This window comes from Falco biarmicus, chromosome 1, assembly GCF_023638135.1.
Source record: "Falco biarmicus isolate bFalBia1 chromosome 1, bFalBia1.pri, whole genome shotgun sequence".
Taxonomy (NCBI): Eukaryota; Metazoa; Chordata; class Aves; order Falconiformes; family Falconidae; genus Falco; species Falco biarmicus.
The window spans coordinates 31,334,377-31,359,663 of record NC_079288.1 but is presented as its reverse complement, the minus strand read 5'-3'; the positions used below and the strand labels follow the sequence as shown (position 1 = coordinate 31,359,663).

The 25,287-nt window shown below is 38.4% G+C and overlaps 1 protein-coding gene across 1 annotated transcript in view; it reads left to right on the top strand.

Moving 5' to 3' along the window:
* Positions 1-24,332, top strand: part of IFT81 (intraflagellar transport 81) — a 42,757-nt gene extending 18,425 nt beyond the window's left edge. Inside the window, exons 9-18 of the mRNA XM_056355723.1 lie at positions 136-231; positions 2,208-2,354; positions 10,743-10,892; positions 12,801-12,929; positions 14,034-14,123; positions 15,128-15,214; positions 16,803-16,874; positions 17,014-17,099; positions 21,774-21,819; positions 22,779-24,332. Of these exons, the coding sequence (XP_056211698.1) occupies positions 136-231; positions 2,208-2,354; positions 10,743-10,892; positions 12,801-12,929; positions 14,034-14,123; positions 15,128-15,214; positions 16,803-16,874; positions 17,014-17,099; positions 21,774-21,819; positions 22,779-22,961 (1,086 nt within the window). The 3' untranslated portion in view covers positions 22,962-24,332. The remainder of the gene's footprint in view (positions 1-135; positions 232-2,207; positions 2,355-10,742; positions 10,893-12,800; positions 12,930-14,033; positions 14,124-15,127; positions 15,215-16,802; positions 16,875-17,013; positions 17,100-21,773; positions 21,820-22,778) is intronic.
* The last annotated feature ends 955 nt before the right edge of the window (positions 24,333-25,287 follow it).

Here is a 25,287-nt window from a genome sequence, read left to right as displayed (position 1 = left end):
GAGGTTTCTGGGTTTGTTTCTCTGTTTTAAAAATGGAACTATCTGGATTGTAAATCTGGTTTGCAAAGCAATTAGTTCTTGGAGAAGTTAAAGAATTAATGCTCCATTTCCTTAGTTTTCTGTTCTGTCTTGCAGATAAATGAAGTAAATGCACAAATTAATCAGCTTATTGAGAAAAGAATGATGAAGTATGAGACAACTGATAGTAAATTTTCCATGTATCGCCAACAGGTAAAAAGGAACAAAACATTTTTTAAGTAGAAGTAGTAGAGCGATTTCAGTCATTGATTGGTTTACATACTGATTTTTTTCTTTAATTATTTAGCATAAATCAGTAGAAATATGTAATAGTGGAGGACAAAAAGAAAATAAATAGCTGTTGGATGTATATGCTTAGGGCTGAGTCAAACAGTTGCTTTCAGTCAACATCGGTGAGTTTGTATCGACCGCTGTCCTTAAGCTGTTAGGTGTTGCCCTTCAGCTGCATCACAGTAATTCTGGAAGGAACGTTTTGGAGGAGCTATTTCAGGAAAGCTCCAGCTGTGGACAGATTCTTAAAAGGCAGCATGTGGGCTGATGCTGCAGTCAGACCTGGATGCAAGGCTTGCTTTCAGTTACATCCCTTGCTTGTGTTTGACCACATGCTATTTTTCCTGTTATATCTATTAAGAAGGTATTCTTTGATTTTTCATCCTGAGGTTATAAAATAGGCTTTCTATGAAATAGCCTGTCTGGTCTTCTAGTCTTAGTAAAGTCACAAGTTATAAAAAGGATTTATGAACTCTTGAGATTTTCAGAGCTTACGCAGAGATGTGATTTCTTGCCCAGGCAACCTGTACCGCTGCTAATTTTATTGAAGTTTTTCATGATGATACTTATGGTGACGGTTTGAAAAATAAAAAGGCTTAAGTAAAATGTATCAGTGGGAGGAAAAAAATGGGGATAAAAATGTATACTGCAATTCAATCACATATGCAATATGAAACACACCATTTTGTTTGGTAAGAGGTGCTCTGCTTCCCGAAAGAAAAGCCTGCTACATAATGTGCTGGTACCAAAGACCAACTGGCTTGTGACATAATTATGTTCAGGTCGTGACTGTGAGTTGAAAGCATATGGTGGTCTTTGTTCTGCTAGGGACTGGCTTCTGTTTTACAAAATAATCATATATATATTGTACCACAATTTGTCACTGCAGATATCTCATGAAGCAAAAGAGCTGAGATACTACCCCAGCAGAACTGTTAGATATATTTTTAGAAAAAAGCTGGTCCTTTTAATCTAGTGTGAGAAAGCCAGTGTGTATTTTGCTTCATTTTTTCCTAAGTTTTGCCTTTCATATGAAGGAACCAACCATGCCTCCAAATTAATGCACATGCAGCTAAATTAATGCATTGTGTTATTTTAAAATGTTTTTAAATAGTATGCTCTGGCAAGGTAAAAATGCCTTCCCGCCCTCTGAACTAATGTATACTTATGTTCCCAAATCTGTTAGCTTCTGGTCAAATGTTAGGTACTAATAAATATCCTGACTTGTATAAAATATTATTTTTTAAAAAATGCTTTATCTTCTGGGACACACCACCCCCCACCCCAAATATCTGTAATTTACACTATTTCTGTACTGTATTGCTTTATTCATAATCTTCTAACTATTTGCCAAGATTTAGTGGCTTGGTTCTGCTGTTAGTATAACATATTTCTGTAGGTTGGAGTAGGTTGCAGTTTATAAAAATCTGTATTATGACATTTGTGAAATCTTGGATAACTTTCCAGTTAAGCCATGTTGGTGTATCTTACATATGCACAAAAAGGGACTAAGCAGAAGAAATGGAGCAGCTAAAATGCCTACCTTTTTTCTTCAATGAAAATGAAAAAATGAGGTGAAGAAATGTAAATGTAAAATGTATCAACATGAATCTGGGAGGAAAGTGTGTGCTTGAAATCTTGGCTGTACTGGAAAAAGTTGGGAGTCTGCAATCAACTTCATTGAAGTTGTGGTTTAACCCACTGGATCTAATGCATAATCGATGCTTTTTTCTTTGCAGTGAGACATGCTTACATTTCTTAATGAAAATCAGTTTCTGACAGTTAAAATGTGGTTTCAGTGGTGCAATGCCTGAAATTTAATGGATTACATTTCACTAATGATTAAACAAGGCAATTTTTACTTTACTTATCCATATGCATGTTTAATGACTGTGCAGGCATCTATAATTTCCCGGAAAAAGGAAGCCAAGGCAGAAGAACTTCAGGCTGCTAAGGAAGAGATGTCCAACACTGAAAGGCAGATGTTACAGAAGACCACTCAGGCCCAGGAGTTAGAAGGATCGGAAGTTCTGAAAGGGGATGAGGTATGCAATAGAATGGGATATAAGGAAGATGAAATATAAGAGATCAATTTTTGTTAACTCACAATTTTCTTTTAACTGTACGTTGCAATAACTGCTTCTACAGTTGCTCATTCATTATCCATTTTTATAGTATGTTGTCAAACTACATGGCCTCAGCATTGCAACAGATTGCCCTGTTGGTTTTAATGCACATATTTTGTTATCAAATTCCAAAATTAACGTATTTGAAGGCTTCTTTTTTTTTATGGTGCAGATAGTACAGTGCTGTCCGGTGCTTCCAAATGCATTTCAGTATTTATAATGCAACTCTACTTGAATTGTAGCTATTTTCAAATTATTAATTTCAGTTGTACCTAACAGATTGCAAGGTGTATGAGGACTTAATGTTGGGCTGTTGTAATATTCCAGACTCTGAATCAAAATAACATCAGTATTGTCATAGTAGTATGATGGGAAATAACTTACTATAAAAGTCGACAGGACTAATGAAGGGATTAGGAGTTCAAGTGGTAAGTCACGGAGATTAATTTTATTATTTGATGTATAATAAAAATCTGCGTTACTGTCCATTCTCTGTATGATATAAGATCATAAAGCCTAATACCAGCAATTATCAGAAATGCAGTTAAGTCCTGTTGTGTTTATTACCCACAAAAATTTTTACTTAAAAATATTATCCTAGACCCTCCTGAAGTTTAGCTGCAAGACAGACTTTGACTCACACAATCCATGCAGCTCCGGCAGAGTTCTATTTGAGGCTGTACTTCTCAAAGCAGCTTTTTCTTCAGAAGTTCGCAAACAATAAGGCTGCTGCAGCTGGGTAGTGGTTTGTCAGCAAAATGAATTGACTTAAGACAATAATTTCTCTTAGTTTGGGAGAAGCTTGCTAAGTGTACTTACAGGCAGAATCACTGAAGCAAAGAGTATTTTAGCTGCATCGTTCTCTGACTTAGTATATCTTTTCATTCCCTCACATATTGTCTTTGTTTGCACTGCCATCATTTATCTGATCATTGTCATTTAACACTCTTTGCTTTCTTTGTCTGTTTCTGTGCTTTTTTTACATACAACTCAATACAGAGAACACCGTCTGCAGAAGGAACTCCCTTCCTGATCCCATAGGACATGCCTGCTCCACGAAAAGCATTTTGCTTTTAGAGGAGTCTTAAAGAGTAAAGCAAGTATTGAAATGTGTATGTACACCTATGCATAAAGGCTTCCTGTGCAATATGGAATCCATGTGGATTTCACTTGCACCTTCTTGCCTTTTTTCTTTTCTGTAAATCAAGATGAAAATTACAGGTGGAAGTAATGGCACAGAGACATTGAAAAATTAAGATGTTGATTTCTTTTACCGTGACACACTGTCCACATTCCATAGGTAGCAATAATAAGACAACCATGCATTAGATTTCTTTCCAGTATAAGATTTTCAACCTCAGTGGGCATGTTGCTAGAGTCTTTGACAACTTTGAAAGTAAAAATAAAAACAGAAAGCAGACAATCTGTGTTTCATGACATGTGATGGGAAAGAAGCGTTTAATTAATAGACAAGTATACATTACCAAGACAGCAACATATGTTTTACATTGTGCAAATGCACTGTAAGGTAAGAAATAATTCATGTTGTGCCCATTCTTGAGGGGAACAACATATTCTGATCCATAGAAATTCAAGGAGGACAGGCTGGGAGGGAAACCTCATAAGGTGGAACCTCGTAAGTGACTTAATGAAAAGTTCAGGTTAATTGATACAAGGAAGAGGCACAAGACAGAAAAAAGACAAGACCTGTTTTGAACATAAGCTGCATTCCTTTTGTCTAAGTATGTTCTGCTTGTGACTTTTAAAATATTTTCAAGTCTTCATTTTGAGGAGTGAAGGATAAATGACTGAGCACATTGGACAAAGCCATCAGCTTAAAATAAAAAGTGTTAGTCTTTCCATAAAAAGCATTTCCTGTTTTGTAAAATCCTTTCTGCACATTGGCCCAAGGAAGATGGCAATATGTGATCTGTGTCCTGTTCTTGTTTATTACTTCATTAGGTATACTGTAGTGGTACTCCTGGGCACCAGTGTAAAACATTAAGAAGAGTGTTTTGTATGGCTAAGAACTAGGAAAAGATTTGAATTCTTGAGGATTTTGATTCTTTTTCAAAGGTTGCAGTTTTCTCATCTGGAAAACAGAGATAATGGTATTTAATTCTTTTGTAAATGCCTGCTGCCAAAAATGCTGCACAGGACCTTGGTGCTACAGGTTTTGTATCTCCATAAAGTCATTGCAAATGCATATTAGAGAAACAGCCCTGCTTCAGAGCCGAGGTGGTGAGAAGGCAGGGCTGACAGCTGAGACAAGTAAGTTGGCAGGGAAGAGGTGATGAAGCAAAAGTGAAGTGAACAGGTTCTTTCTCATCAGTAAAAATCTCAGTTTATCACTCACCAGACAACCTTTTGCTATACGTTTGGTTCTGATACATTATGCTCTTAGATTTGTATTTTCTGGTTCAGTGCTGTTACTCCAGCTTTGAGCCAATACCAAAGGAAATCATGATTTATGTAGTGGTGAGTCGCCCTTGTAACACGTATGTTCAGTGGGACAGAAAGAGGTTGTACATTCGACCTTCACTGTGCACCCTCTGACAACCAAGAGCTTCCTTATGCTTTCTGGTTGCAGTCGCACACGTTTTACATTTCCTCCATTTTCAGAACGGAAGAAAGAGGAGTTTTTAACACATAGCTTTGCTGTCTTCAGTTTAAAATGGGCTTTTAATCCTGCTATGTTTAACCTATCTAAATGCTACCATTAAATGAACAAACTATTTCTCTCCTATACCCAGGATTTCTCATCTTCTCTTTGTCTCGCTTTGCTGTATCCTCTTACATCATGGCACTCACAAGCCTTGGCAATCGAAGAATCCATGCCTTCCTAGCTTGCACTCCCATACCAGTATTTGGGTCTCCAGTTGAGGTCATCTTAACACTTCATTCACCCAAAGGTCAATCCTAGCTTATGTTTTTAGGTGCTAGCGTTCTGCTTTCTTCTGTAATCGTAAAAAGGAATGTTACAGCATTCAACTCGGTTGAAGAGGTTGTGCAGCTAGACAGAACTTAGAAGAAACAGCAGGGAATAACCAATTCATGTACATCAAACACAAAAAAATAGGCATAAATGGTCTGCTTCAGGGATTATGAAATCTTTTTAAGCACTTCAAACAAAGTACAACGAGCATGGGGCAAAGTTGGCAGGCTCCTAGCTGCAGCTGTCAGATCCTGAAAATTAGGGAATCAAATGTTGACACTTAGAAGGCTAGATGGTTCAATTACAAGTGATCCTAGGTAAAGCTGTGATATTTTTAGCTCTTTACACAATGCATTGTACTTTTCAGAGTTCAGCGTAGGCCCCAAGAACCCAGACTTTCCCAAGGTATCAGAATAGAATGTATCATAGCTGCGCTTAGCTACAGGAGTTGAAATGAATATGTTTTTGAGAATGGCACATAGAAAGTCTGACTGGTTTGTTAACAGATATGCGAGTTTTGCATATACATTTACATAAGGAGTTTAATTTTTTTTCATGCAAACGCTCATCCATGCCTACCTGCCCCTGCTAAAACAATATAAAAAATGTTTTAATTTGCAAACAGAGAAATCAGTCAGTCTGGGACCATAGATCTTGTCACTTTTCCTCTAAAACTCAGGTTCATCTGAATCCACCAGAAACAGTTATCTAGCTCCCAGCTAGATGGATGGATTTTTGAGAGAGCAGCTATAAAGGAGCTCACAACTTCAACATTAAATGGTTTAAGCCAGGACCCAGACTATATTATCCTATCAATGTGCTCTTTAATTTTTCACTACGGTTCTAGGTACGGTTATATTCCTGTCTGTCAAAGGCTCCATGCACATGGAAATAGGAGCATAGCTGGTAGTCGAGCTGTGAGAATACAAGTGGCAAATCGGTAAGATTCTTACAGAAGCCAGAAGCTTTTTGCTATAAGAAGTTAACCATCATTTAAGCCAAATATATTCAGTGATTCAGACAAATCTGAGCTGAACTGAATGCTCTTTCAGCACCCACTGGCATGAATAAATCATCAACTTTATTGATCTATGCATTTTCAGTGGTAACTGAAAATGAGTTTTCATTATAGATATTATGATTGAACCAAATTATTAGTAATGGCTACTTTAATACTTCTTTCCTGACCAGAAGCAAGCACTCCTAGAAGAGATACCCTGCTTAATGCTAATGAATTTTCCTGATTGATCTGTCCAATGAGCAAGCAGTAGGATACTTTCATTTTAATAGATTAAGGTGATACTGCTCAGATCTTTTAGAAGTTTGTTCTTCTATGTATGGCTTATGAACTATAGCCAACAGTGGCTGTACTAGCTTAAATTTAGAGCCTCTTAGGAAAAAATACTGAAAATCTGTCATGATGAGGAACTTCTCCTAACTGATTTTTTATACTTTGGACAGTCTGTATCCCATTAATTGGCCTAGTCAGAAAATTAAAACATCTGTTCCTCAGTCCTTAATAAAAATAGAGATAGTCAGCTAATATTTTCTGCAATTATTGTGCTTATGCAAATAACCTTATTAACAAAACTTGATTTGGAACCTTGTTTAGATTACGCTTTTGAGAAAGGGTTTGGGTTTTTTTTACAGTTAATTATTTTTTGTAGTACTTTTGGGTGAAGAATATTTTGATTACTATAACACAATCAAATTGATACAGTAATCCATAAAATACTGTTTTTGAAGATTTGACTTGCAAGTGAGGGATTAATCTGGGATTTGTTCTTTTCTGAAAACAAGCTTATCTATTTTCTCCTTTAATGATAATCTTGGAATAAGAACCTTATGAAACTTCACATGGGGCAAATGTTAGTTTTCAGGAGACAAAACGACGGACTTCTAGTGAAGGCGTAAGACTAAGCATTACTGGAGCTGGGCTTTGATCCCAGTTCAGCAGAGCACTGAAGCATGTGGTGAAATGCTTATCTTCTTTCCTGGAGGGGGGTAACCTGCCACACTCTGTATGGTCCTGGAGAAGCCATTTTAATAGCTGTGATTCGATTGTCTTCTATTTAGAATTGTCGCCGCTTCACAGAAGCGTGGTAAGAATCTGGTGACAGCAGTCTCTTGGAGGTTGTAGTGAGTGGAGAAGCATAAAGTGCTAGCATTGCTGGATTCTTTCAGTAAAAATGGAACATAACCCAGGAGATCTGCCTCGGGATGCTAGATACTGCATGCTGCAGGACATTGGATGAGAGATCAAAGTCCTGTTTTCATTCACAATATTTCAAAATCTAGATTCCACGCTTGTTATGTTATGGTCACCCATAAAAATATCTAAGTGAAAAAGCATATTCTTTCTTTGCTTTCATTTGGATAGTTTTCGTATCTCAAGGGGCTCTCCCTCGGCTAGCAAACATGGGTCTCCAGGCTTGTTTACTTTAACTGCTAACTCAGTGCCAGCATTTGGTTCTTGTCCAGGCATTTAATCTTTGAAGCTTAAATAACTATTTGTGTTAAGTTGCTTGAGAAAGAAAAGCTTACTAGTGAACGTGGCCTTGAATGGTGCATTGCTGTGGGCACTGACAGATCCATGGGAATTCTGTAGGTTGAGCATGCTGAGTGTCTACGCAGGGAGCAGTTGACCTGGTCTATGGGAAAATGCTGCTGCTCAAAAATGGATTCCTTTTGGGTAGTTAATTTTAAAGCGATGTAGCTAGATAACGTTACTTTTGTGAACTATTCAAATTCTTTAAAAGACCTTTTACTGCAGTAAAATAATACAATTTTGTGTAGCATTTTAAAGGCTTGATTTTTTTCAGCTACATATAGATGGGAGTATAAAGCTTCAGAAGTAATGCTTACACAAACAATAGCGCTGGTATTTTACAGGAAGCTTATTTTTAATTTTTGGAAACCTACGGAATTGCTGTCGGCTTTTAGGCTGAAGAAACCTAATTTTGCCATAAGATGCCTACAAACTGCTGATTTAAGGGGAGTCAGATCTAATAACTCCAGCTCTGAATTTGGCCCTGGAACAAAAGAAGCTTTTAGTCAGTGAGATTTTGGGGGGCTAATCTGGGCTGCTTTTGAGTAGAAGATGAAGTCTTTTGAAAATTCTGCCAAAATATTGATTGATTTTCTACAGCTACTATCATTTTGGTAACGTTGTTTATATCTTGTTCTACTTTGCTGCAATAAAAGCTATGTGAAAGGTTAAGTTTGCTTTTAAAAAGCCAGAGATGGCGATGAAAGATAGACATCCATCTCCTGAAATGAACAGGTTTTGCTTGTCAGTGTGAGCAACTTGTGGTTTGTTTGAGATGAAATTTTTATGATAAAGTCCTAACTTAATCAACTAATAATAGAACATTAGTGGAATTTGTTCTTTAATCAACAAGATCCTTTGACTTCATTGTAAAATACATTATGCTTTGAATACTGAATATGCAAATATACCGCCCACTCAAGCTATTTTCAAGGCCTTAAAAGTAGCTATAGAAGTCAAGAGAATAATCGTTTGCTTTTCGTCCTGGGATAAACTGACAGAAAATCATTCAGATTTGATAGCTGTATGTGGTCACATATTAAGGGAGAGTAATCCTTTACATCATTCTTCATTACATTCCACTGGTCAAATGGAATATCTCAGGAACTCCTTGATAAAGACAGACAGCTGTGCTTCCCTTAAATTCTCATCAGGAGAGATAGTGCACTTGAATATCACTGAAAACTTGATATTGTCTAAGCAATTAAAAAACCAAGAGCCTTTTGTATTAACTTAGAGGGCATACTTGAATTTGCTATGCAAAAGAAGTAATTCTGCTAATACTATATTAAGCGTGCCAATAATATAACAAAGAGTGTGACAGTAACGACACTGCCTTCGCTGTGCAGCGCTGTGGCTTAGGTGACCTTGTCTATCCTTGTCCTAGGTAGTACGCGCAATGTAAAATGGTATTCCAAAGCCACACATAGTCCAATCTGCATAGAGCACATTGAGTAATTTGTGGGTTTGTTCTTTCACCAAAAACGTTTATAGCTTTTGGCTTTAAAAATAGTTCTGGAGCATAGCAAGAGAGAAGCAGCTTTGGCCTAGATATTGCACAGGATGGCAGATGAACAGGGTTGATTTCATTTTGGGCGTTTTGCCCAGGACACTTTTTATAGAACATACAGTTACTCTGGGGGTTCTTAGGCTGTGGTCACATTGGGTTTTTGGATTTATTCTTTAGAAGGGAGAGGCATAATTTTGCAAAAAGAAAAAGGAATGTAAATTTCCAAACCAAAGCTCTTTTATGTTTGAGTTCTAAACTTGTGTCAGTGGTAGTGGGACTCCTATTTTCTCTTGGGGGCTCCCCGTTTTATGCTCACTCTGCACATGCTGAACCCCTCCTCATCAAGGAACATTCTGAAGCCTGTTCTTAGATCATTTGTTACAATACATTTTATTTGCTTTCCATCTCTGGATCTGAATGCATTTTTGAGCTGTGACTGGCATTTGCCTCATAGCTCTCGTGTAAAATATAAGAGTAAGAGCTAAGCCTGTTTGGCAGATGGAAAACATTAAGGCAAAGAAAAATACTGTGTTTGTGTCAAGACCTGGTATTCCCTATGTGTTACAAACTGAGCACACACATATTCAGATGTGAATTAGCTAAGGCTGTTGTTGATCTGTAAGAATATGTATTATTTTACTTAGTCTTCAATAAAAATACAAAATCTTTAGTATTTTAGATTTTGAATGAAAGAGATGCTGCATTTCTCTGCTTCTATGCAAGGACTCTGCTTTTGTTTTCCTGTTTTTAAAAACTTAGCCAGTGATACCAGTTAGGTCTGCAAGAATCAAGGGAGGAGAACATCACCCTGTAACCACGGAGAACTAGCATTTAAGAAAAACAATCATCTTTTCCCATGCCCTCTCCTCTTCCAACTTTTCTGCACTTTCTTATCAAGTCCCTTGGTCTGCAGAGTTCTTTGGGGCGCACTGCTGACGTGGTGCTCTCTTACAAGTGCAAATTACTATTACATTAACTTTTTTATTATCCATGATTCTCACAACATTGTGCAAAGAGTAATTGCTTTTCCAACTGTCAAACGGTGGCAAGCAGAACGGAGTGATCTCACTATTACAAATGAGTGAGCTGGGACAGAAAGCAATAGAGCAGGTTTTCTTGATCTCACTCAGTGAACAAATGCAGAGCCAAAAATAAAATAGACCCTGGGAATCCTGAATTCCAGTGCTCTGTTCTAAACACTTAATCTTCAATATGCAGTCCAAATAGGATAATTACATTTTATATAGCAACGGCCTGTCATAAGGCCCTTTTTTGCTTTACGTTAAATGATATTTCTATTCCCTCTCTTTCCAGTTTAAACACTATGTTAATAAGCTCCGGAGCAAGAACACAATTTATAAAAAGAAGCGACTGGAAATAGCAGAAATTACAGCTGAGTACGGTGTCCTCCAGAGGACAGAGGAACTTCTAAAACAGCGCCACGAGGCCATTCAGCAGCAGTTGGTAATGCAAGCATTTACTGCTCCCACAGTCCATCACCCTGCCTTCCCTGGTAACGGCTATATAGTAAGATGGATATTGTTTTGTTAGATTCTAATGTGTATTGTCCTCAGCTCTCCTGCTGTCATTAGTAAAAGAGTCATTAGGCTATAAAACTTATTTTTGCCTGTTGACTACGCTAAGCTGCTTTTTTATGTTCAGCAACTGCTTCTCACAGGCAGTCACGACTGTTCTGCAATTTCTTTGTAGCCTGAGGGGCTTGACCCTGCTTTTTAAAGGCAGTGGTAAATCTTCAGTAACTCCAGTTAGAGAGAATCCAAGGCTGGATTCTTAAATTAGTTGTTGGTATCCACATACATAGTAAGGGCTTTGAAAGTTATCAACAGCAAGTAGGACTCAGGTTACTGCTGCAACATATATAGGAATGGTACTTTAAAAAAAAAAAAAAAAAAAGGCAGGCAGGAAGGAAACATTCTAACCCCAGAATATTTAGAAGAAAATGCGTTTTACAGTCGGCAACAAATCTAAAACTGGATGAATGCTTTTTCTAAGCCAGAACAGCAGGAGAAGGATTTTGCTATCTGTAACTGTAAGTATTCAGGGAATACACATGCATCCCAAATGTAATACTATTGCTGTAGTATTTTCTTCCATTACTTTTATTCTTATTATCAAAATACTTTGGTTTTATTTATCTTATGTCTGTGGTGTTATATGTACATAACTTCATGTTTTTAAACAGAAAAGTATTTTCCTTATGAAAAGAAAACTGAGAATACATGGGATAGACCTTGGAAAGATACTCGCATAGATGCAGTGGATGGTGTTCTGGTATTTCAATAGGGCATTCATTGTTTAATTAAAAGTAAAACCAGAAGTGCTACCTGGGTAGAAAGAAGCACCTAAGCAGTAGGATGAGAGCTTTTTCTCATGATTGCTACTCAAGTAGAAGGAAGGTGAATAAACACTTCTGAAGTGTTTATTTACAACAGGATAATGAACATACACTCACAGAAAAATCACAGCAGAGGCAAAGCACTGGAAGTTTTTCTGTGAGCACATGGTCAACAGTATATTCTCATTCAAGCCTGACCTTTTCTAAAATACCTTCTAATAAAACTGCAGAGCTGTGACTTCATAGAGTCCTTAGCACCAGATAAGTGCACGCTTTTCCCCAGTAGGTCACATACACCTTTTCTAGCCCTGGGCATAATGCACTCCCAAACTACACACTGCTATTAAAGTCTACAAAATGCTTCCATCGTGGTAGCGGTAGCTATCAGTAGAGACAAATCTTTTCTTAAACATATGGTTGTAAGAGGTTTTTGAGGATAACGGACTCAGAGTTCATAGATAAATGGCACTTTTAAGGAAGGATGTTTTCTTTTTAACAAATTGTGGGTGCACAAATCAACACTTAGCTTTCAGATTTCAGAAAATACCCTCCTTACGTACTTGATGAGCAAGTGTTCCCTAAAGACCATTACATCAACATACAATTAAATGTAAAGTTTATGTAATGTAATGCTAGGATTTGGTAACATGTGTTAGTATTATTACAATGAATACAATACTTATTTTGTTTTGCTTGACAGTTGTTTAAAAAATAATTATCTGGATCGTACACATTGAACTTCAGAGCCTGACCTAAAGCCCACTTTACTTTGTGGGAACTTTCTGTTAATGTCATTGGGCTTTCAATCACCAAGTAGTGTATTTACAGTGTATTATCCTACTGTACAGGTACTAGATAAAAAGTTAGTTTTTCTGGCAGCTATTAAGCACTTTTAAAATAAACTTATTACAGTACTCACCTTTTTTGCTTTCTTACAACATTTTGGCTCTGTGAAGGAATTTGCCATATTACTTATTAATGGACTCGCATTCAGCATTTATTTTTTGTGTCTGCAGCAAGCTATTGAAGACAAGAAAGGTATTTCTGGATATAGTTACACCCAGGAGGAGCTGGAAAGAGTATCTGCAGTGAAGAGTGAAATGGATGAAATGAAAGGCCTGACACTAAATAACATGTCTGAAATGGTGATTTTTGTCTTTAACTATTGTATTTCCTCAACTTGAATACCTGGTTCCTCAGCATATAAAACCAAATTTAATATTTTTGTTTGGGTTTTTAATTTTCTTTTAATCTATGTTTATATATTTAAAAAATTTCAAACTGTTTACATCTGCAAAGGCAATCTTGGAAAGGTTTCCTAAAATGTGCATTTCTTTTAATGTATGAAGAAGAAATTTAGAATTATAAAAAAAATAAATCCTACTTTCCTCCCATTCAGAAGCATTAGGGATATTAAGTCTTGTCATCTTTGGGGTTTTTTACCTTTTTGTGATTTCAGAAGTGGTTTCATAGTTGTTCTTGCATATTATTTGAAAGAGATGAACGGTTTGATCTTTAACAGAATCTTTTTCTAAATATTTGTAAATCACTGGAGTTAAGCATTTGTTAAAAAAATACTTAATATGCCTAAAGAGCTAAATATCTTTTTCTCTGTAGCCTAATTTTCAGTTGCCCTTAGGTCTGTCACATTTTAATTTAACTTCCCACATAGCCATAGAAGCAAAACAGAACCTGAATTTCTAATTTGAAAATATTATATAATAGCAAAGAGCAAAATAACATTCTCTGAAATCATTAGGGCACTTTGTTTTAAAAGTGGTATAATATAAAATGGAATGAGTCTCAAATGGAAAGCTGGATCAAATTTGAATTTTCAGTATAAATATTTTAAAGTGACTTTTAGCTTTTTCAAACTTTATTTAACCTATGCAGGTTTCTTTGTTTTCGTAAGGATTTCTTCCTTTCTCTCAGTGCAGATTTCTTCCTTTCTTACCTCTATGCTACTCCTTCATTTTCCCCTGCTCCTGCCTTCTGGGTTTCTCTGTGGTGTTCACAGTTCGAACAACAGGAGCAGAATTTGTCCCCTTTGTGGCGATGACCCCACTGCAAGATGGGCTCTTTCCCTTCGTTAATTAGGCCTGAACTTACGTTATATATAGTTCAGGCTTCATCCCATGTTTTTTCTCTCCATTATTTTGGTTTACTTCTCTCTCTTTTCACATTCCTAATTATATAAATGTACTGTTAGTGTCACAGTGTTAATGTATATTATTTTGTCCCCCTCTCAGGTAAAAAAACTGAATACTATGGTGGCAGAGAAGAAGGCAAGCCTAGCTCCTGTTATCAAAGAACTGAGACAGTTGCGTCAAAAGTGCCAGGTTAGTAGAAACACTTCTCTTGTTCTATGTAAATAAAGTCAGAATCACAAATAAGTCTGAATTTACAGATCTCTGTAGTGCTGTGCAAGGACATAATCAGCTCTGAAGGAAAGCTGGAAATAGTGGAATGGGTCAACAGGGATTTGGAACAGGCAACATGTTAAAGAGTGGAATTCATAAAAGCTGACAGTGCACTTTGTCCTTCATAACAATTAAAAAAATCACTACACCAGGGGAAAATTTGAAAAATCATGGCTCAAAACATAGCAAAGTTGCTTTTCAAATTGGTTTCCAAGCTTTTTCTGCACCTCAGCACTAACTAGCGTGCTCCTTTTTAAATGGATTGCAAATAATATCTCATCCTGAGAGTTGAATACATTGATCAGAGTCCTATATTAGTCTGTAGGAACAAGAGATTTATCCATTTGTTTTCAAAATTTTACAGAGAGCTGAGGGGGAAAAAAAAAAAAAAGAGTCATTCAGGTCCAGGGCTGCTCTAAGTTGGCTCATTGCCACAGAAGTAAGCAGAGCTATCCATTTATCTACCAACAAAATTTCCAGTAAACTTACTTTTAATGGTTCTATTAAAAGTGTCAGCAAATGAAATCCAGCTCAGGTGTTTGCTGTGTACAACGAGGAAGCTGGCTTTTCATAGGTAGCAAGTATATTAATCCTTCCTTAATCTCTATAATTATTTTTCCTTTCTTCTTGCAAACGCTGCCTTACTCACCTACCGTGTTAACGCTATGGATGTGGCTATAAAGAGGAAATTTGCACGCTATGTTGCGGTGTATACAGCTGATCCTCCAGTATGCGAGTGGAGGCTAGTGGCTTCCCTGTGTGTAATAATACCCGTGTGCCTGCTAGGTTTATCTAAGTGCCTGTGAGTGTGCCAATAGCTGAGGTTGATGTGTGAGGCTGACAAGAACACAGTCAGCCTGAATGTCACATGTCAGTCGATTGAAGATTTCATTTATGTACCCTTTTGCCCTTATTCACGTAAGGAATTAACTCAAGAATGTGATGAAAAAAAAATCCAATACGACAGTTGTGCAGCGGGGTTAGAGAGCAGTCGCTCTGCGCTGGAACAGGTAAGGCGGCGGCTTGTTCATGCACATTCATCGATGCTGTGCAACGTGTTATTCACTATGGTACAATATTTTCCCTGCCTCCCCTCGGGATATGGAAAGTACAAATCCACTTCAGGTGGAAATGAGTTGATGGTGACCCACAGCTATGCAAATCACGCCTGAAGCTGCTGTGGACGAGCTACGGTCGCACCCATCTCCTGCTCCGTATAGTAACGGTGAACTCAGGGGTACATCAGTCTATCCAACAACATCTGGTTTTGATAGCAAGGATGGTGTAAAAGAAAATGCACCTGCTAGAAATTCTGCTGACCTAAATCAATCTGTTAGGAAAGAATTTGACCATAAGGCTTAATTTATCAAGACAAATCTTTCTATGCGTTTAGCAGATCCATTAAATTAACAAGCAGTCCAATGGATAATTAATGCACTGAAATTAATGGCAAGGACACTTCATTAAATGTCACTGTCTTGTATTCTTGCATACAAGTTTTTTTTAAAAATACAGCCATATAGGTATAGTTAAGAGCTTGTGTGTACGTAGTTTATGCGTTACGTGAAGTATAGGGCTTTTAGGAGGGGAGGTACTTCAACCAGCACATTTTTTTAAGGTGGGGACAGTATTAATATGTTTACATGAATCTGCGTTATCTCACTAGATCGCCTTCTGTGAATTTTGTCTGGACTTGATTTTTTTCAAGGCCTGCCCATGTAAGGAATCTATTTCAAAATAAAAAAGGTGTACATTTAAAGCATGGGTGAATCTATAGATAATTCTTTTCCTATACTAAAAGTACCTTCATATGGCTTAATCCAGGCAAAATAAAAGAATCCGTAGGTGAACCTAATGTAAAGTAGACCCCCCGTAAGAACTGTTTTACAACTAGCCGTCAGGGCTGCTTTTCTTGGCAGACAAATCTTAGTCATTTTCTAACACATGACAATCACATCCACTGATTAAGCTGGACATGAGCGTTGGCAAACTCTTGCAGCTGAACAGCAGAATTCAGTTTTCCATCTGATGGTCTGAAAATCACATAGTGACAGCGCTGTGGAGTTGACAACTGCTCCGTGAGCCAGAATACATGAATACCATTTGGATTATTGGGGTTTTTTGGTATGGATCATTTAGAGATGGGACTAATTCACTATCTCCATACTCCTCAATAGAATTATTGATTGCTAATTAACATACTATTAACATGTCTGTAGCTCCTGACATTTTTGCTAGATGTGTGCCAGGAAATGCTTATTCACAACTGTATTTAGCACTTAAGATGTGCTTAGGAACAAGAGTCTTGGCAGCACTTGGGAAGTGTCCGTTAGAAGTCAGTCATATTAATAAGCACCTATTAACAGTCGTTTAGCATCTCTAACTGTGACTGAAACTGCAAATCCAAAAATAAATCAATTGTCTTTCTCTTTAAAAGACAGTTCTGTAAAGCCCAAATTACGTAAACGTTTGAGAAATCATCAATTTAATATTATACCTGTTTCTATCAGGGACTCTCGTGGTTTATATAGCAACACAGGGCATCTCCTGTGGACTCGCAGTTACGATGTTCTTTGAAATCTTATCCTTGTACTACAGGAAGTGAAAGGACTTCTTGAGGAGCGTGCTCAGGAGGAGAGCAACTACCGCTACATTAACTGCATGAAAAGGGTAAGATCACAAGAGGGACCAGGTTGTTCACTGTGAAATGGAATAGCCATTATAATATATTTATTTTTAATTTATTTATTAATTATTCATAAATTATTTATTTTTAAAATTATTTTTTAAATTTGAAAATTTTTCATAGACTCTAGAAATACAGCTGCAGCGTGCTAAAGAAGAAATGAAGGCGTATGTCTCCCCAGACCCACAGGAGAGACGAAAGGCAATTCGGTAAGTGTATGAATGCATTTCCTTTGTGTTAACTCGAAGGATATTCATAAACTAGGGTTGAAGTCAGGAATTTTCTCACTGGCATTTGAACTGGAGGAGTTCACCTGATAAATTTAGAAACGCTATAATAATCTAAAAATAAGCATCTCAAATTCCAGTATATACTGCTGTAAACCTACGAGTTCTCTCAGACATACCAAAAGATTTTCCCTTCCTGCTGGAGATTATAGGCCCCAGAGAGCAGCTTTAACTTGCAGCCCCTGTTGGCCCAAGCTCGGAGAGGCCGTGCCTCAGCTGGGTCCTGCAGGCAGCGGGGCTCGACCAGACACAATGCCTCTGCCAGGTTTCCCCGAGACACCGGCGAGCGGGAGTAGACCTACTACCTCTTGGAAAGCAACCACATGCCACCTTTAGATTCAGGCCATTTCTGGCAATTCTGCTCCTCTTTTTCAAGTATCATAGTGATTGCCATCACTGGTACAGGAATGGCGGGCTGCAGCTACTCACCATAAATGGATTTTGGTTTGCTCCTATTTGTAGTTCTTACTAGAAGTAGAATGAATACTGTTCTGTACCATCACCCTAACTTTCATCTTTACACTCAGTTTAATTTACTCCATATAAAGACAGTTGCTTCATGCTGTGAGTTTTTTCAGGACCTCTTGCCTTTGCCTGGTAGGGAGAGATATGAATTGAGCTGATGATTTTTTTGGGTGTAGTTTTCTATTTTAAATTACGCAGTCCTGCCAAAGATTGAATTTTTTTCTGAGAATGATGTATTGGGTTAATTATCTGTGCTAAGAAGTCTAAATGTTACCATGTCATAGAGATTTTTTTACACTTTACTGCACAATAAATATTTTTGGAGAAGTATCCTGTTTAAAATTTTGTAAATCTTCAATCTTTTAATACAATATAAAAGTTGAAACAAAATTCAGGCAATAAAGTCAACCAGCTGGTTCAGCCCCATCAAAATTAAATGTCAGGAAAATCCAAATCAAAACATTTAAAACTATTACGGTACAAGTGTCAAAATACCTGGGGTTTATTCTTTATAATTAATTTTTCAAAATTTCAGAGTTCTGCATGAAATAGAAATCCTGTTTTCCAGCTAGCTTTATTTTTGGGGAAAAAAATATCTTAGATCTTAGCTGTCAACAAAATAAACAAGCTTAAATTGTTGTCACTAGTTTTACAAAGTGGTCTTTGGCTTTTGCACCACAGTGTTTGTCTCAGTCATGAAAATATTTATCAGAACAGTAGTTCTAAAATTCATGTTTTCCTGGTTTGATCAAGGGTCTTTTTGTTCTATTTTTTTAACAAATGGAAAGAGTGAAAAACACTGATGTTTTGAAGGAGGATTGAGTCTCCTTAAAGGTGTAGTCGTTCCTGTGCCAAGGAATCTCCACAGCTTAGGCTTTAAAAAGCCACAGCAATGTAATTCCTTGATGGGAGGCCTCTTCTTAGATGTCTGCATTTGTATTTCAGCGACGGGACAGATTGTCGCTTGAGATCTGTGTGATCTGTCATGTCAGAGCTGTGCTTCATGTACAGTCTTCTGTACAGTGTGCCAAAATGCATCACAAATTTGTCCCATTCACAAAACAATTTAAAAGCGTGACTGAGTGGCGAAGCAAAGATAAAACTGCTAAATTAGATAATTAACAATCATACTATCTTCCATTTGAAAGGTTCAGACTATCCAGCATGCTGACATCACAACAGGACAGGAGAACCAGTAGTCTGTCACTTCTCAAAGCGTTGGAAGAATAAATTAATTTCCCAAGATATCTGTCCTCCTAGGACCTTTTACCTTTCAGAGTAATTTCTGGACCTTTCTGTTGCAGTGGAGGCAATGAGGGAAGCACCATTAATCGGTAGGATTGATAATCAGTCAAATGTCATTCAGTATGACCAGAGGCAATTTCTTACTCATTGTGGAGAGAAAAAAGGCAGTAGTGGGCGATTAAGATTTTATGGGCTCTGGAACTGGGGCCAGTGGCAGGGATAGCCATGTGTCAAACTGAGTGAGAAAACTCCAGGGATTCCCTCAGGAGGCACTGAGAGATGAGGTTGTCTTCCTCCATCAGATCTTTCACAAGCTAGAAGTTGTCCTGATGCACCTTGCACTTGTACCAGCGAAGCTGCGTCTCCGGCTCTTCTAGAAGGTGAGCCAGAGATCACTAGGAAACAAAGTGCTTGATTAATAGTCATCACAGAGACCTTCTGCAAGGATCTGAGGCATGAAAATGTTTAAACACTGTGTAGTAAACAATGTGGGAAAAACAAGAGTAAGAAAAGAATCGAAACTACTAATGGCAGGGTGGGAGAAGAAAAGGACAAGGAGATAGAAGTGAGTGGAGGCTAGAAAACCTCCTATTCCATCTCACAAAATAATGGAAGGCTGTGGGAGATAAAATATTTCTCTAATGAAAGATGAGGAAACAGCAAAATGAAGCAGAGGCGTGAAAAGAGAAGTGGCTGTGAGAAAAATCTTAGTGATGACGTGAATATTCATTAGTACGAAAAGCAGCACAGCTCAGCCAAGCAGCTGCGAGGAAACGCAGGTTGGGCAGCTGGCGCAGTACTGGTACGGCCTCACAGGGAAGGGGAGGGTCGGAGTTTACTCACAGATGCTAAGCAAAAAGTGCTCCTACTGAAATACTTGTGACACGAACACCCACAGTGTCAGTATTCACCCTGACAAGCCGTCAAAGCCAAATGCTGGAATTAAGCGTGAGCCCAGCTATGTAATTCCAGGTATGGGGAGGGGAATGTGAATGGAGCGTTACCGCTCTCCCTGCTGTCCCCGTTTCACTCGCTAATGGGCACAGAAGCTCAGGAAATTATCCTCTTGCAGGGACTATACACACTTTTGACCTTCTGTAAGAGGTCACAGACCCATCACATTTAAATGAATTACAACAAAGTTCAATACAGAGATCTTTGTAAAATGAGGTGATTTTTTTTTTCTAGACATCCTTTTAGAATGTGAATGTATTTCTCTGCAGGCGCTGGAATGTAAACGGAGTAAAAATGAACCGTAAATAGAACAGTACTTTCCTGACAACATATTGAACAAAAAATGTCTTAGTTCTGACCCTCTTTATTGAATATAAACTCTCTGTTACATGGAGTCACTTCTTGGGAATGTGAAAAGATAATTTTCTTCTCTAAAAATAGAAAGTTGCGGGGTTTTTAATGGAAGTTATTAAGTTGCATTCTTTCCAGTCATCATTATAAATAGTAAAGAAAAACTTACTAGGAAAGACATCTAATCTTCTGATGATTACTTTGAAAACTCTACTTTAAAAAATATATGTTCTTGAGGCCAAATGTGTGTGTGAACATCTGCTGTGTGCCAGTGGAAACAAGAAGATTAAGTGTGGCTTTCCATCCCTTTGATTCGGTGAGGACTGCGAGGGATCAGCTGTGCAGCACAGCGCTTGGAGCAGCCTCAAGACGGCTCTGATTTGTTCTGGCTAGAATTGCCCAAGAGCGAGGGATCATAAAATAATGCGGCTTCATTCCTGGCACGTTCATTCTGCAGGGAGCATGGCAGGCAGCACCAGCTGGCCAGGGGCCCAAGTGTTCCAGTCGAAAGCCCGGAGTACTGAGTAGAAATGGGAGGAATATAAGAAACACAACGCCTTGGTTCTGCGTGGCTGCTCGCCACACTCCAACACACCTTCACACTCCTGTAGCTCTCATGAAGGCTGATACTTCTTTTTGGAAATTAGAATTTCTCTATGCGAAGGTCTTCTGCCCTGGGCCATTTGGAAAGGTCTTTAGATGAGCTGGGTTATTTTGAATTCCGCAAGCAAACTCCCAACCTCTAAACATACCTGTCACACGAAATACAATCATTGATTATTTTTTTCCCAAGTGAATCAGTATAGAGTTTGGTTTTTTACTGTCACATTTTAAAAAAAATATTAAAATAAGTACATAGTAATGGATCTGAAACATGCCGTTATGGTTTGCATCTTATATTGTCAGGTTTCATGTAGCAAGTTTGCATATGTCAGAAGGTGATCCAGCCACTTGTTACAGTCAAAGGTGTACAGCCAAGTTTTTAAATAATGAATGTCAACAGTTATGCTTCTAAGCCTATATTTAGGCACCTAAATGTGACGTCTGTTTTCTGAAAGTGTGGAATGCACAGCGGTTCCATCGCACCCATTGGATTTGCCAAACCTGGGGTGAAATACTATTCCCCTTCATCCCTTTATTTTCACACTCATTCTAACACTGCGTTCAGAGCAATTAAGGGCTGTGGATTTGTAAACTCTGACACTTGTACAAATAAGGCCACTGGCTAACCTCAGAATATTGGCAGGATAAATGTATTAATAAAGAGGGATCCAGTATATCTTATCTAGATGATCTTGCTGTTGTCTTCAAGCTGGAAGGAGTGGTAATCATGCCTGCTTCAAAAATGTAAGAGATCTTATCCAGTATCACTTTTCCCAACTGCACAACTGAATCGGGGAGATCTGATCCTTGATGTCAAAGGATATGCTGTCCAATGTCAGAAAGGTTTCTTCATGCTTTTTCTTCTGTCTCACTTATGAACCTCCCAATACTTTAATAATTTCCAGTGCTTGCATCATTCTGTCCAATTACACTGAACTAAAAAAAAATCACAATAAAATTATTTTATGTTTCCTTTAGAGAACAGTATACACGAATTATTCTTGAACAAGAAAACCTTGGGAAGGTAAGAATATTTTCTACCTTGTAAAAACGTTGTACAGTTCATTTTTTTGGGGGGGCTTATTACTAAAGGCTGTGGTCAGTCTTTTATAAAAAGCATATTGCAGCCTACAAAGAAAATTCCATTACTGCTGGCATTGGTAATTAATACCCTGCAGAGAGATCAGGCTTGCGCTTCAGGGCTTGCTTTTCTGCAGAGTGTAGCATGAGCCGCTTGTAAAAGATAGTCAAACAGCTTAACGTGACAGCACATTCCCTGAAAACCATTTGGATAAGAAACTGAAACATGGGCATAACAAACTGTGCCAGCTCAAATTTTATGTTGTATATAAAGCAACCTGTTGAAGACAATAAATTTCGAGCCTGTCAGCCTTATTGCTGTTACTAAAGGCCAGGGGATCATCGGCGCAGCAGTGTTAAAAGCAGTTGTCCATCTTTAATCTCGTATGAAGCTCAGCTCAGCACGGACGAGGTTAGGCTTACCAATTCACACTGAACATCTTCCTTTTATTAGTTTCCTTCTTTATGCATCAGTCTGTGAGCAATTTTTTACAGTTTTGGGCTGCCAGTGTTAATAATTAGTAGCAAGTTTAATAGTAAAACATTGATTTCACGTTTATAATTTCATGATATGAATCTGTTGTGGGTTGCAACTTGATACTGCAAGAGCTCTATATGGAGGTGATCTCAGATTTTTAGCATAACTTCGCAAATAGGTAAAACTATTATTTAGACTTAAATAATATATCAGAGTTTCAAAACACTGATATAGTTGTCAATCCATACAAAGATCCAAGTCGCAGGTGTTAATGCATTTATCACTCGCAGGGAGCGTTATCAACTTGAACAAAACAACATTTCAGTAGCATATAAAAATCTTTGGCATTCCAAGCTGCCTATGTAAACAATTTTTGTGGCGTAGAACTGTTCCAGAAATCGAATATTTTTTTTTATTTGTTACAGAAATTGCGAGAGAAGCAGAAAGTTGTACGGGAAAGTCACGGGCCAAATATGAAGCAAATTAAAATGTGGCAGGATTTTGAGCAGTTAATGGAATGTAAGAAAGAATGTTTTCTGAAACAACAAAATCAAACAGCCATTGGTCAAGTCATTCAGGAAGGAGGTAAAGACAGGCTTGTGTTATGAATTCTCCCTTCTTGATATCAGCATAAAGTAGGAAGACAGTGTGTTGGTTTCTTAACCGTAAACTCGTGAGTAAATACTGTTGCTTTCATAATTTCTACCATTTGTTGTACGTTGTTTGGTTTTGGTGGATAAACAAAGAGAGCAACTAACCACTCTCTGAAGCTTTTCCTCCATTGTTTAAGTGACAACATAACGTGGGTAGGAAGATCTGTTATGAGAGCTGCACTATGGTGAACCTCACCATAAACCTTTGCTTTATGAGGCTGGGAATGGCATGCATCTGCAGAGAGATCAAAGGAGAAGAAATCCTTCTTCCAGGGTCACGGAAAACTTACGTAATTGCTCTGCTCCTTACTCTCTATCGCTAAGGTAACGTTTTTGCAAGGCCTGGGACTTGATATTGTGTAATTGTGGACCTCCTGGTTTGGCCCTCTCCTTCCCTATTGTCTTTATTCATCTAGTGTGACTGGCAAGAATGGAGCCATTCTCGCTCCGAGCTGCACAGACCTTCCCTGCACACTCCTAGTCATACTTTCCTTGCACGGTTGAATTAAACTGATTGTGCTTCCAGGAGACAGACCGTTGCTACAGCGTCAGGAGTAGGTTCTGAGAACAATTACTTGGATTCTGAGCTTTTTCCGTTATCTTTTGTTGTTGTTTTTAACAAACATATTTTTCTTGCACATATACCTTCTATTTTTTCCGAATTGCCCATGTGAAAATGTAAACGATGGTCGACTAAAAGCTTTTTCCACTGAGGACATTTTGTGCTGTTTTGTCTGTGCGGTGTGGTTCCTAAGTGATTACAAATTGTATTGCCCGAAGAGGGTCATTCCAGGGATGGAGGGTTATCCATGGATGTAAATATGGCACAGGGGTTCTTGCTTAATTAGGGTATGCAAAACAGGTAGATAGGCAAGGCTGCCCTGCGCTCTGGCTTTGACCTGTGAGCCACAGGCAACCATTACAGCTGTTAAAATTGCATCCTGAGATCCACAGCTGACCCAGGGTAAGAGGAACGGAGTGAGGCTTGAAACTGTCCCTCACGCTTCATCATTTCGTGTGAGCGCCTCTTAGCCACAAAGATCAGAGCAGAGAGATAAGTCTGTGGCACCAGAACTCTTGCTATTCTGCTGTAGGCTCTTGGCTTATTGAATTTCTAGATAGGTGGGTTTGCGGGTTTTTTTAGTTTTTCCTGCCTGAAGTGGAATGTCTTTTCAGGATATAAAAAATAATTTTGCTTTCTATGATACCTAACTATGAGATCTGCTATTTTCTATATTGAGAGCGCCTCTGGTAATTACATAGCTCCTAGTTTGCCTTTGCATTGAATATATTTGTTAACAGAACTAAAATAAAATCTGACAACTACATTTTGACTGTATGGTATTCTTTTCTTTTTTAACATTTCTTAGGTGAAAGGAGGTAAATTGTTAGTGACAAGTAGCTTGCGGGGCCACAGGAAAACCAGTTTTGAACGGGTCATTTAATGAAATTTATGTCAGATGCCTCCAAAGGGTTCAAAACTGCAATGGATGTGTAAGGAGTAGGTCTCGGATCCATAGATTCCCAGGCCATCCTCATGTAAGCCCTCCCACGCTGCGGTGTAGCTGAAGATAGTCTTTCTCAACAGCTGCGCACTAATCTTTCCCAGGACAAGGAGAAGCCGCGTGTTTTCCCCGCTGCACACTTCAGTGCGTGTGGAAGGCAGGCTGGTGGGTAGGACACAGGCACAGGTAGGGCTGGCCGGGGTGGGGACAATGCGCAGCATCACCACCACCCACCGCTTCCGTCAGCGGATTACACGCAGGAGAATGGGCTTTAGTAGGGTCCTGTCGGTCTGGAAGGGGGAAGCTCAGGAAAAGGACAGATGCAGACTATATAGTGTGGGCACAGCCGTTGCCAGAGGCACCTATACATTTTCTCCGTGCTGGCCCTGTACCTTTATCACCGTGCTTCACCTGCATTGCGCTGCGGGGTCTGTCGAGCTAAAGTTACGGTAGGCACACACCTGGCCTTCCCAGGGAAGGGTTTGCTGAATAGTAAAGTAACACAGACAACTAGATATGGGACATGCTGAAAACATGGGTTCATCAGCAAGAACGAGCATTTAGATTACTTAGGAATCAACCTGTGGTCCAGAGTCCCTAGGCAAGGCAGGGAGAAAGAGGATTTTATATACTACACTTTTAACAAACCCCTAGAAACCCTATTTAGCTAGACCATTTACGCAAAAAATGTATTACGTGGATTAGCCTGTTGCCCAGGAAAAAATGCTTCTGAAATTCATAGCAATGGAGTAGAGTAAGACTGAGTATAATAATTT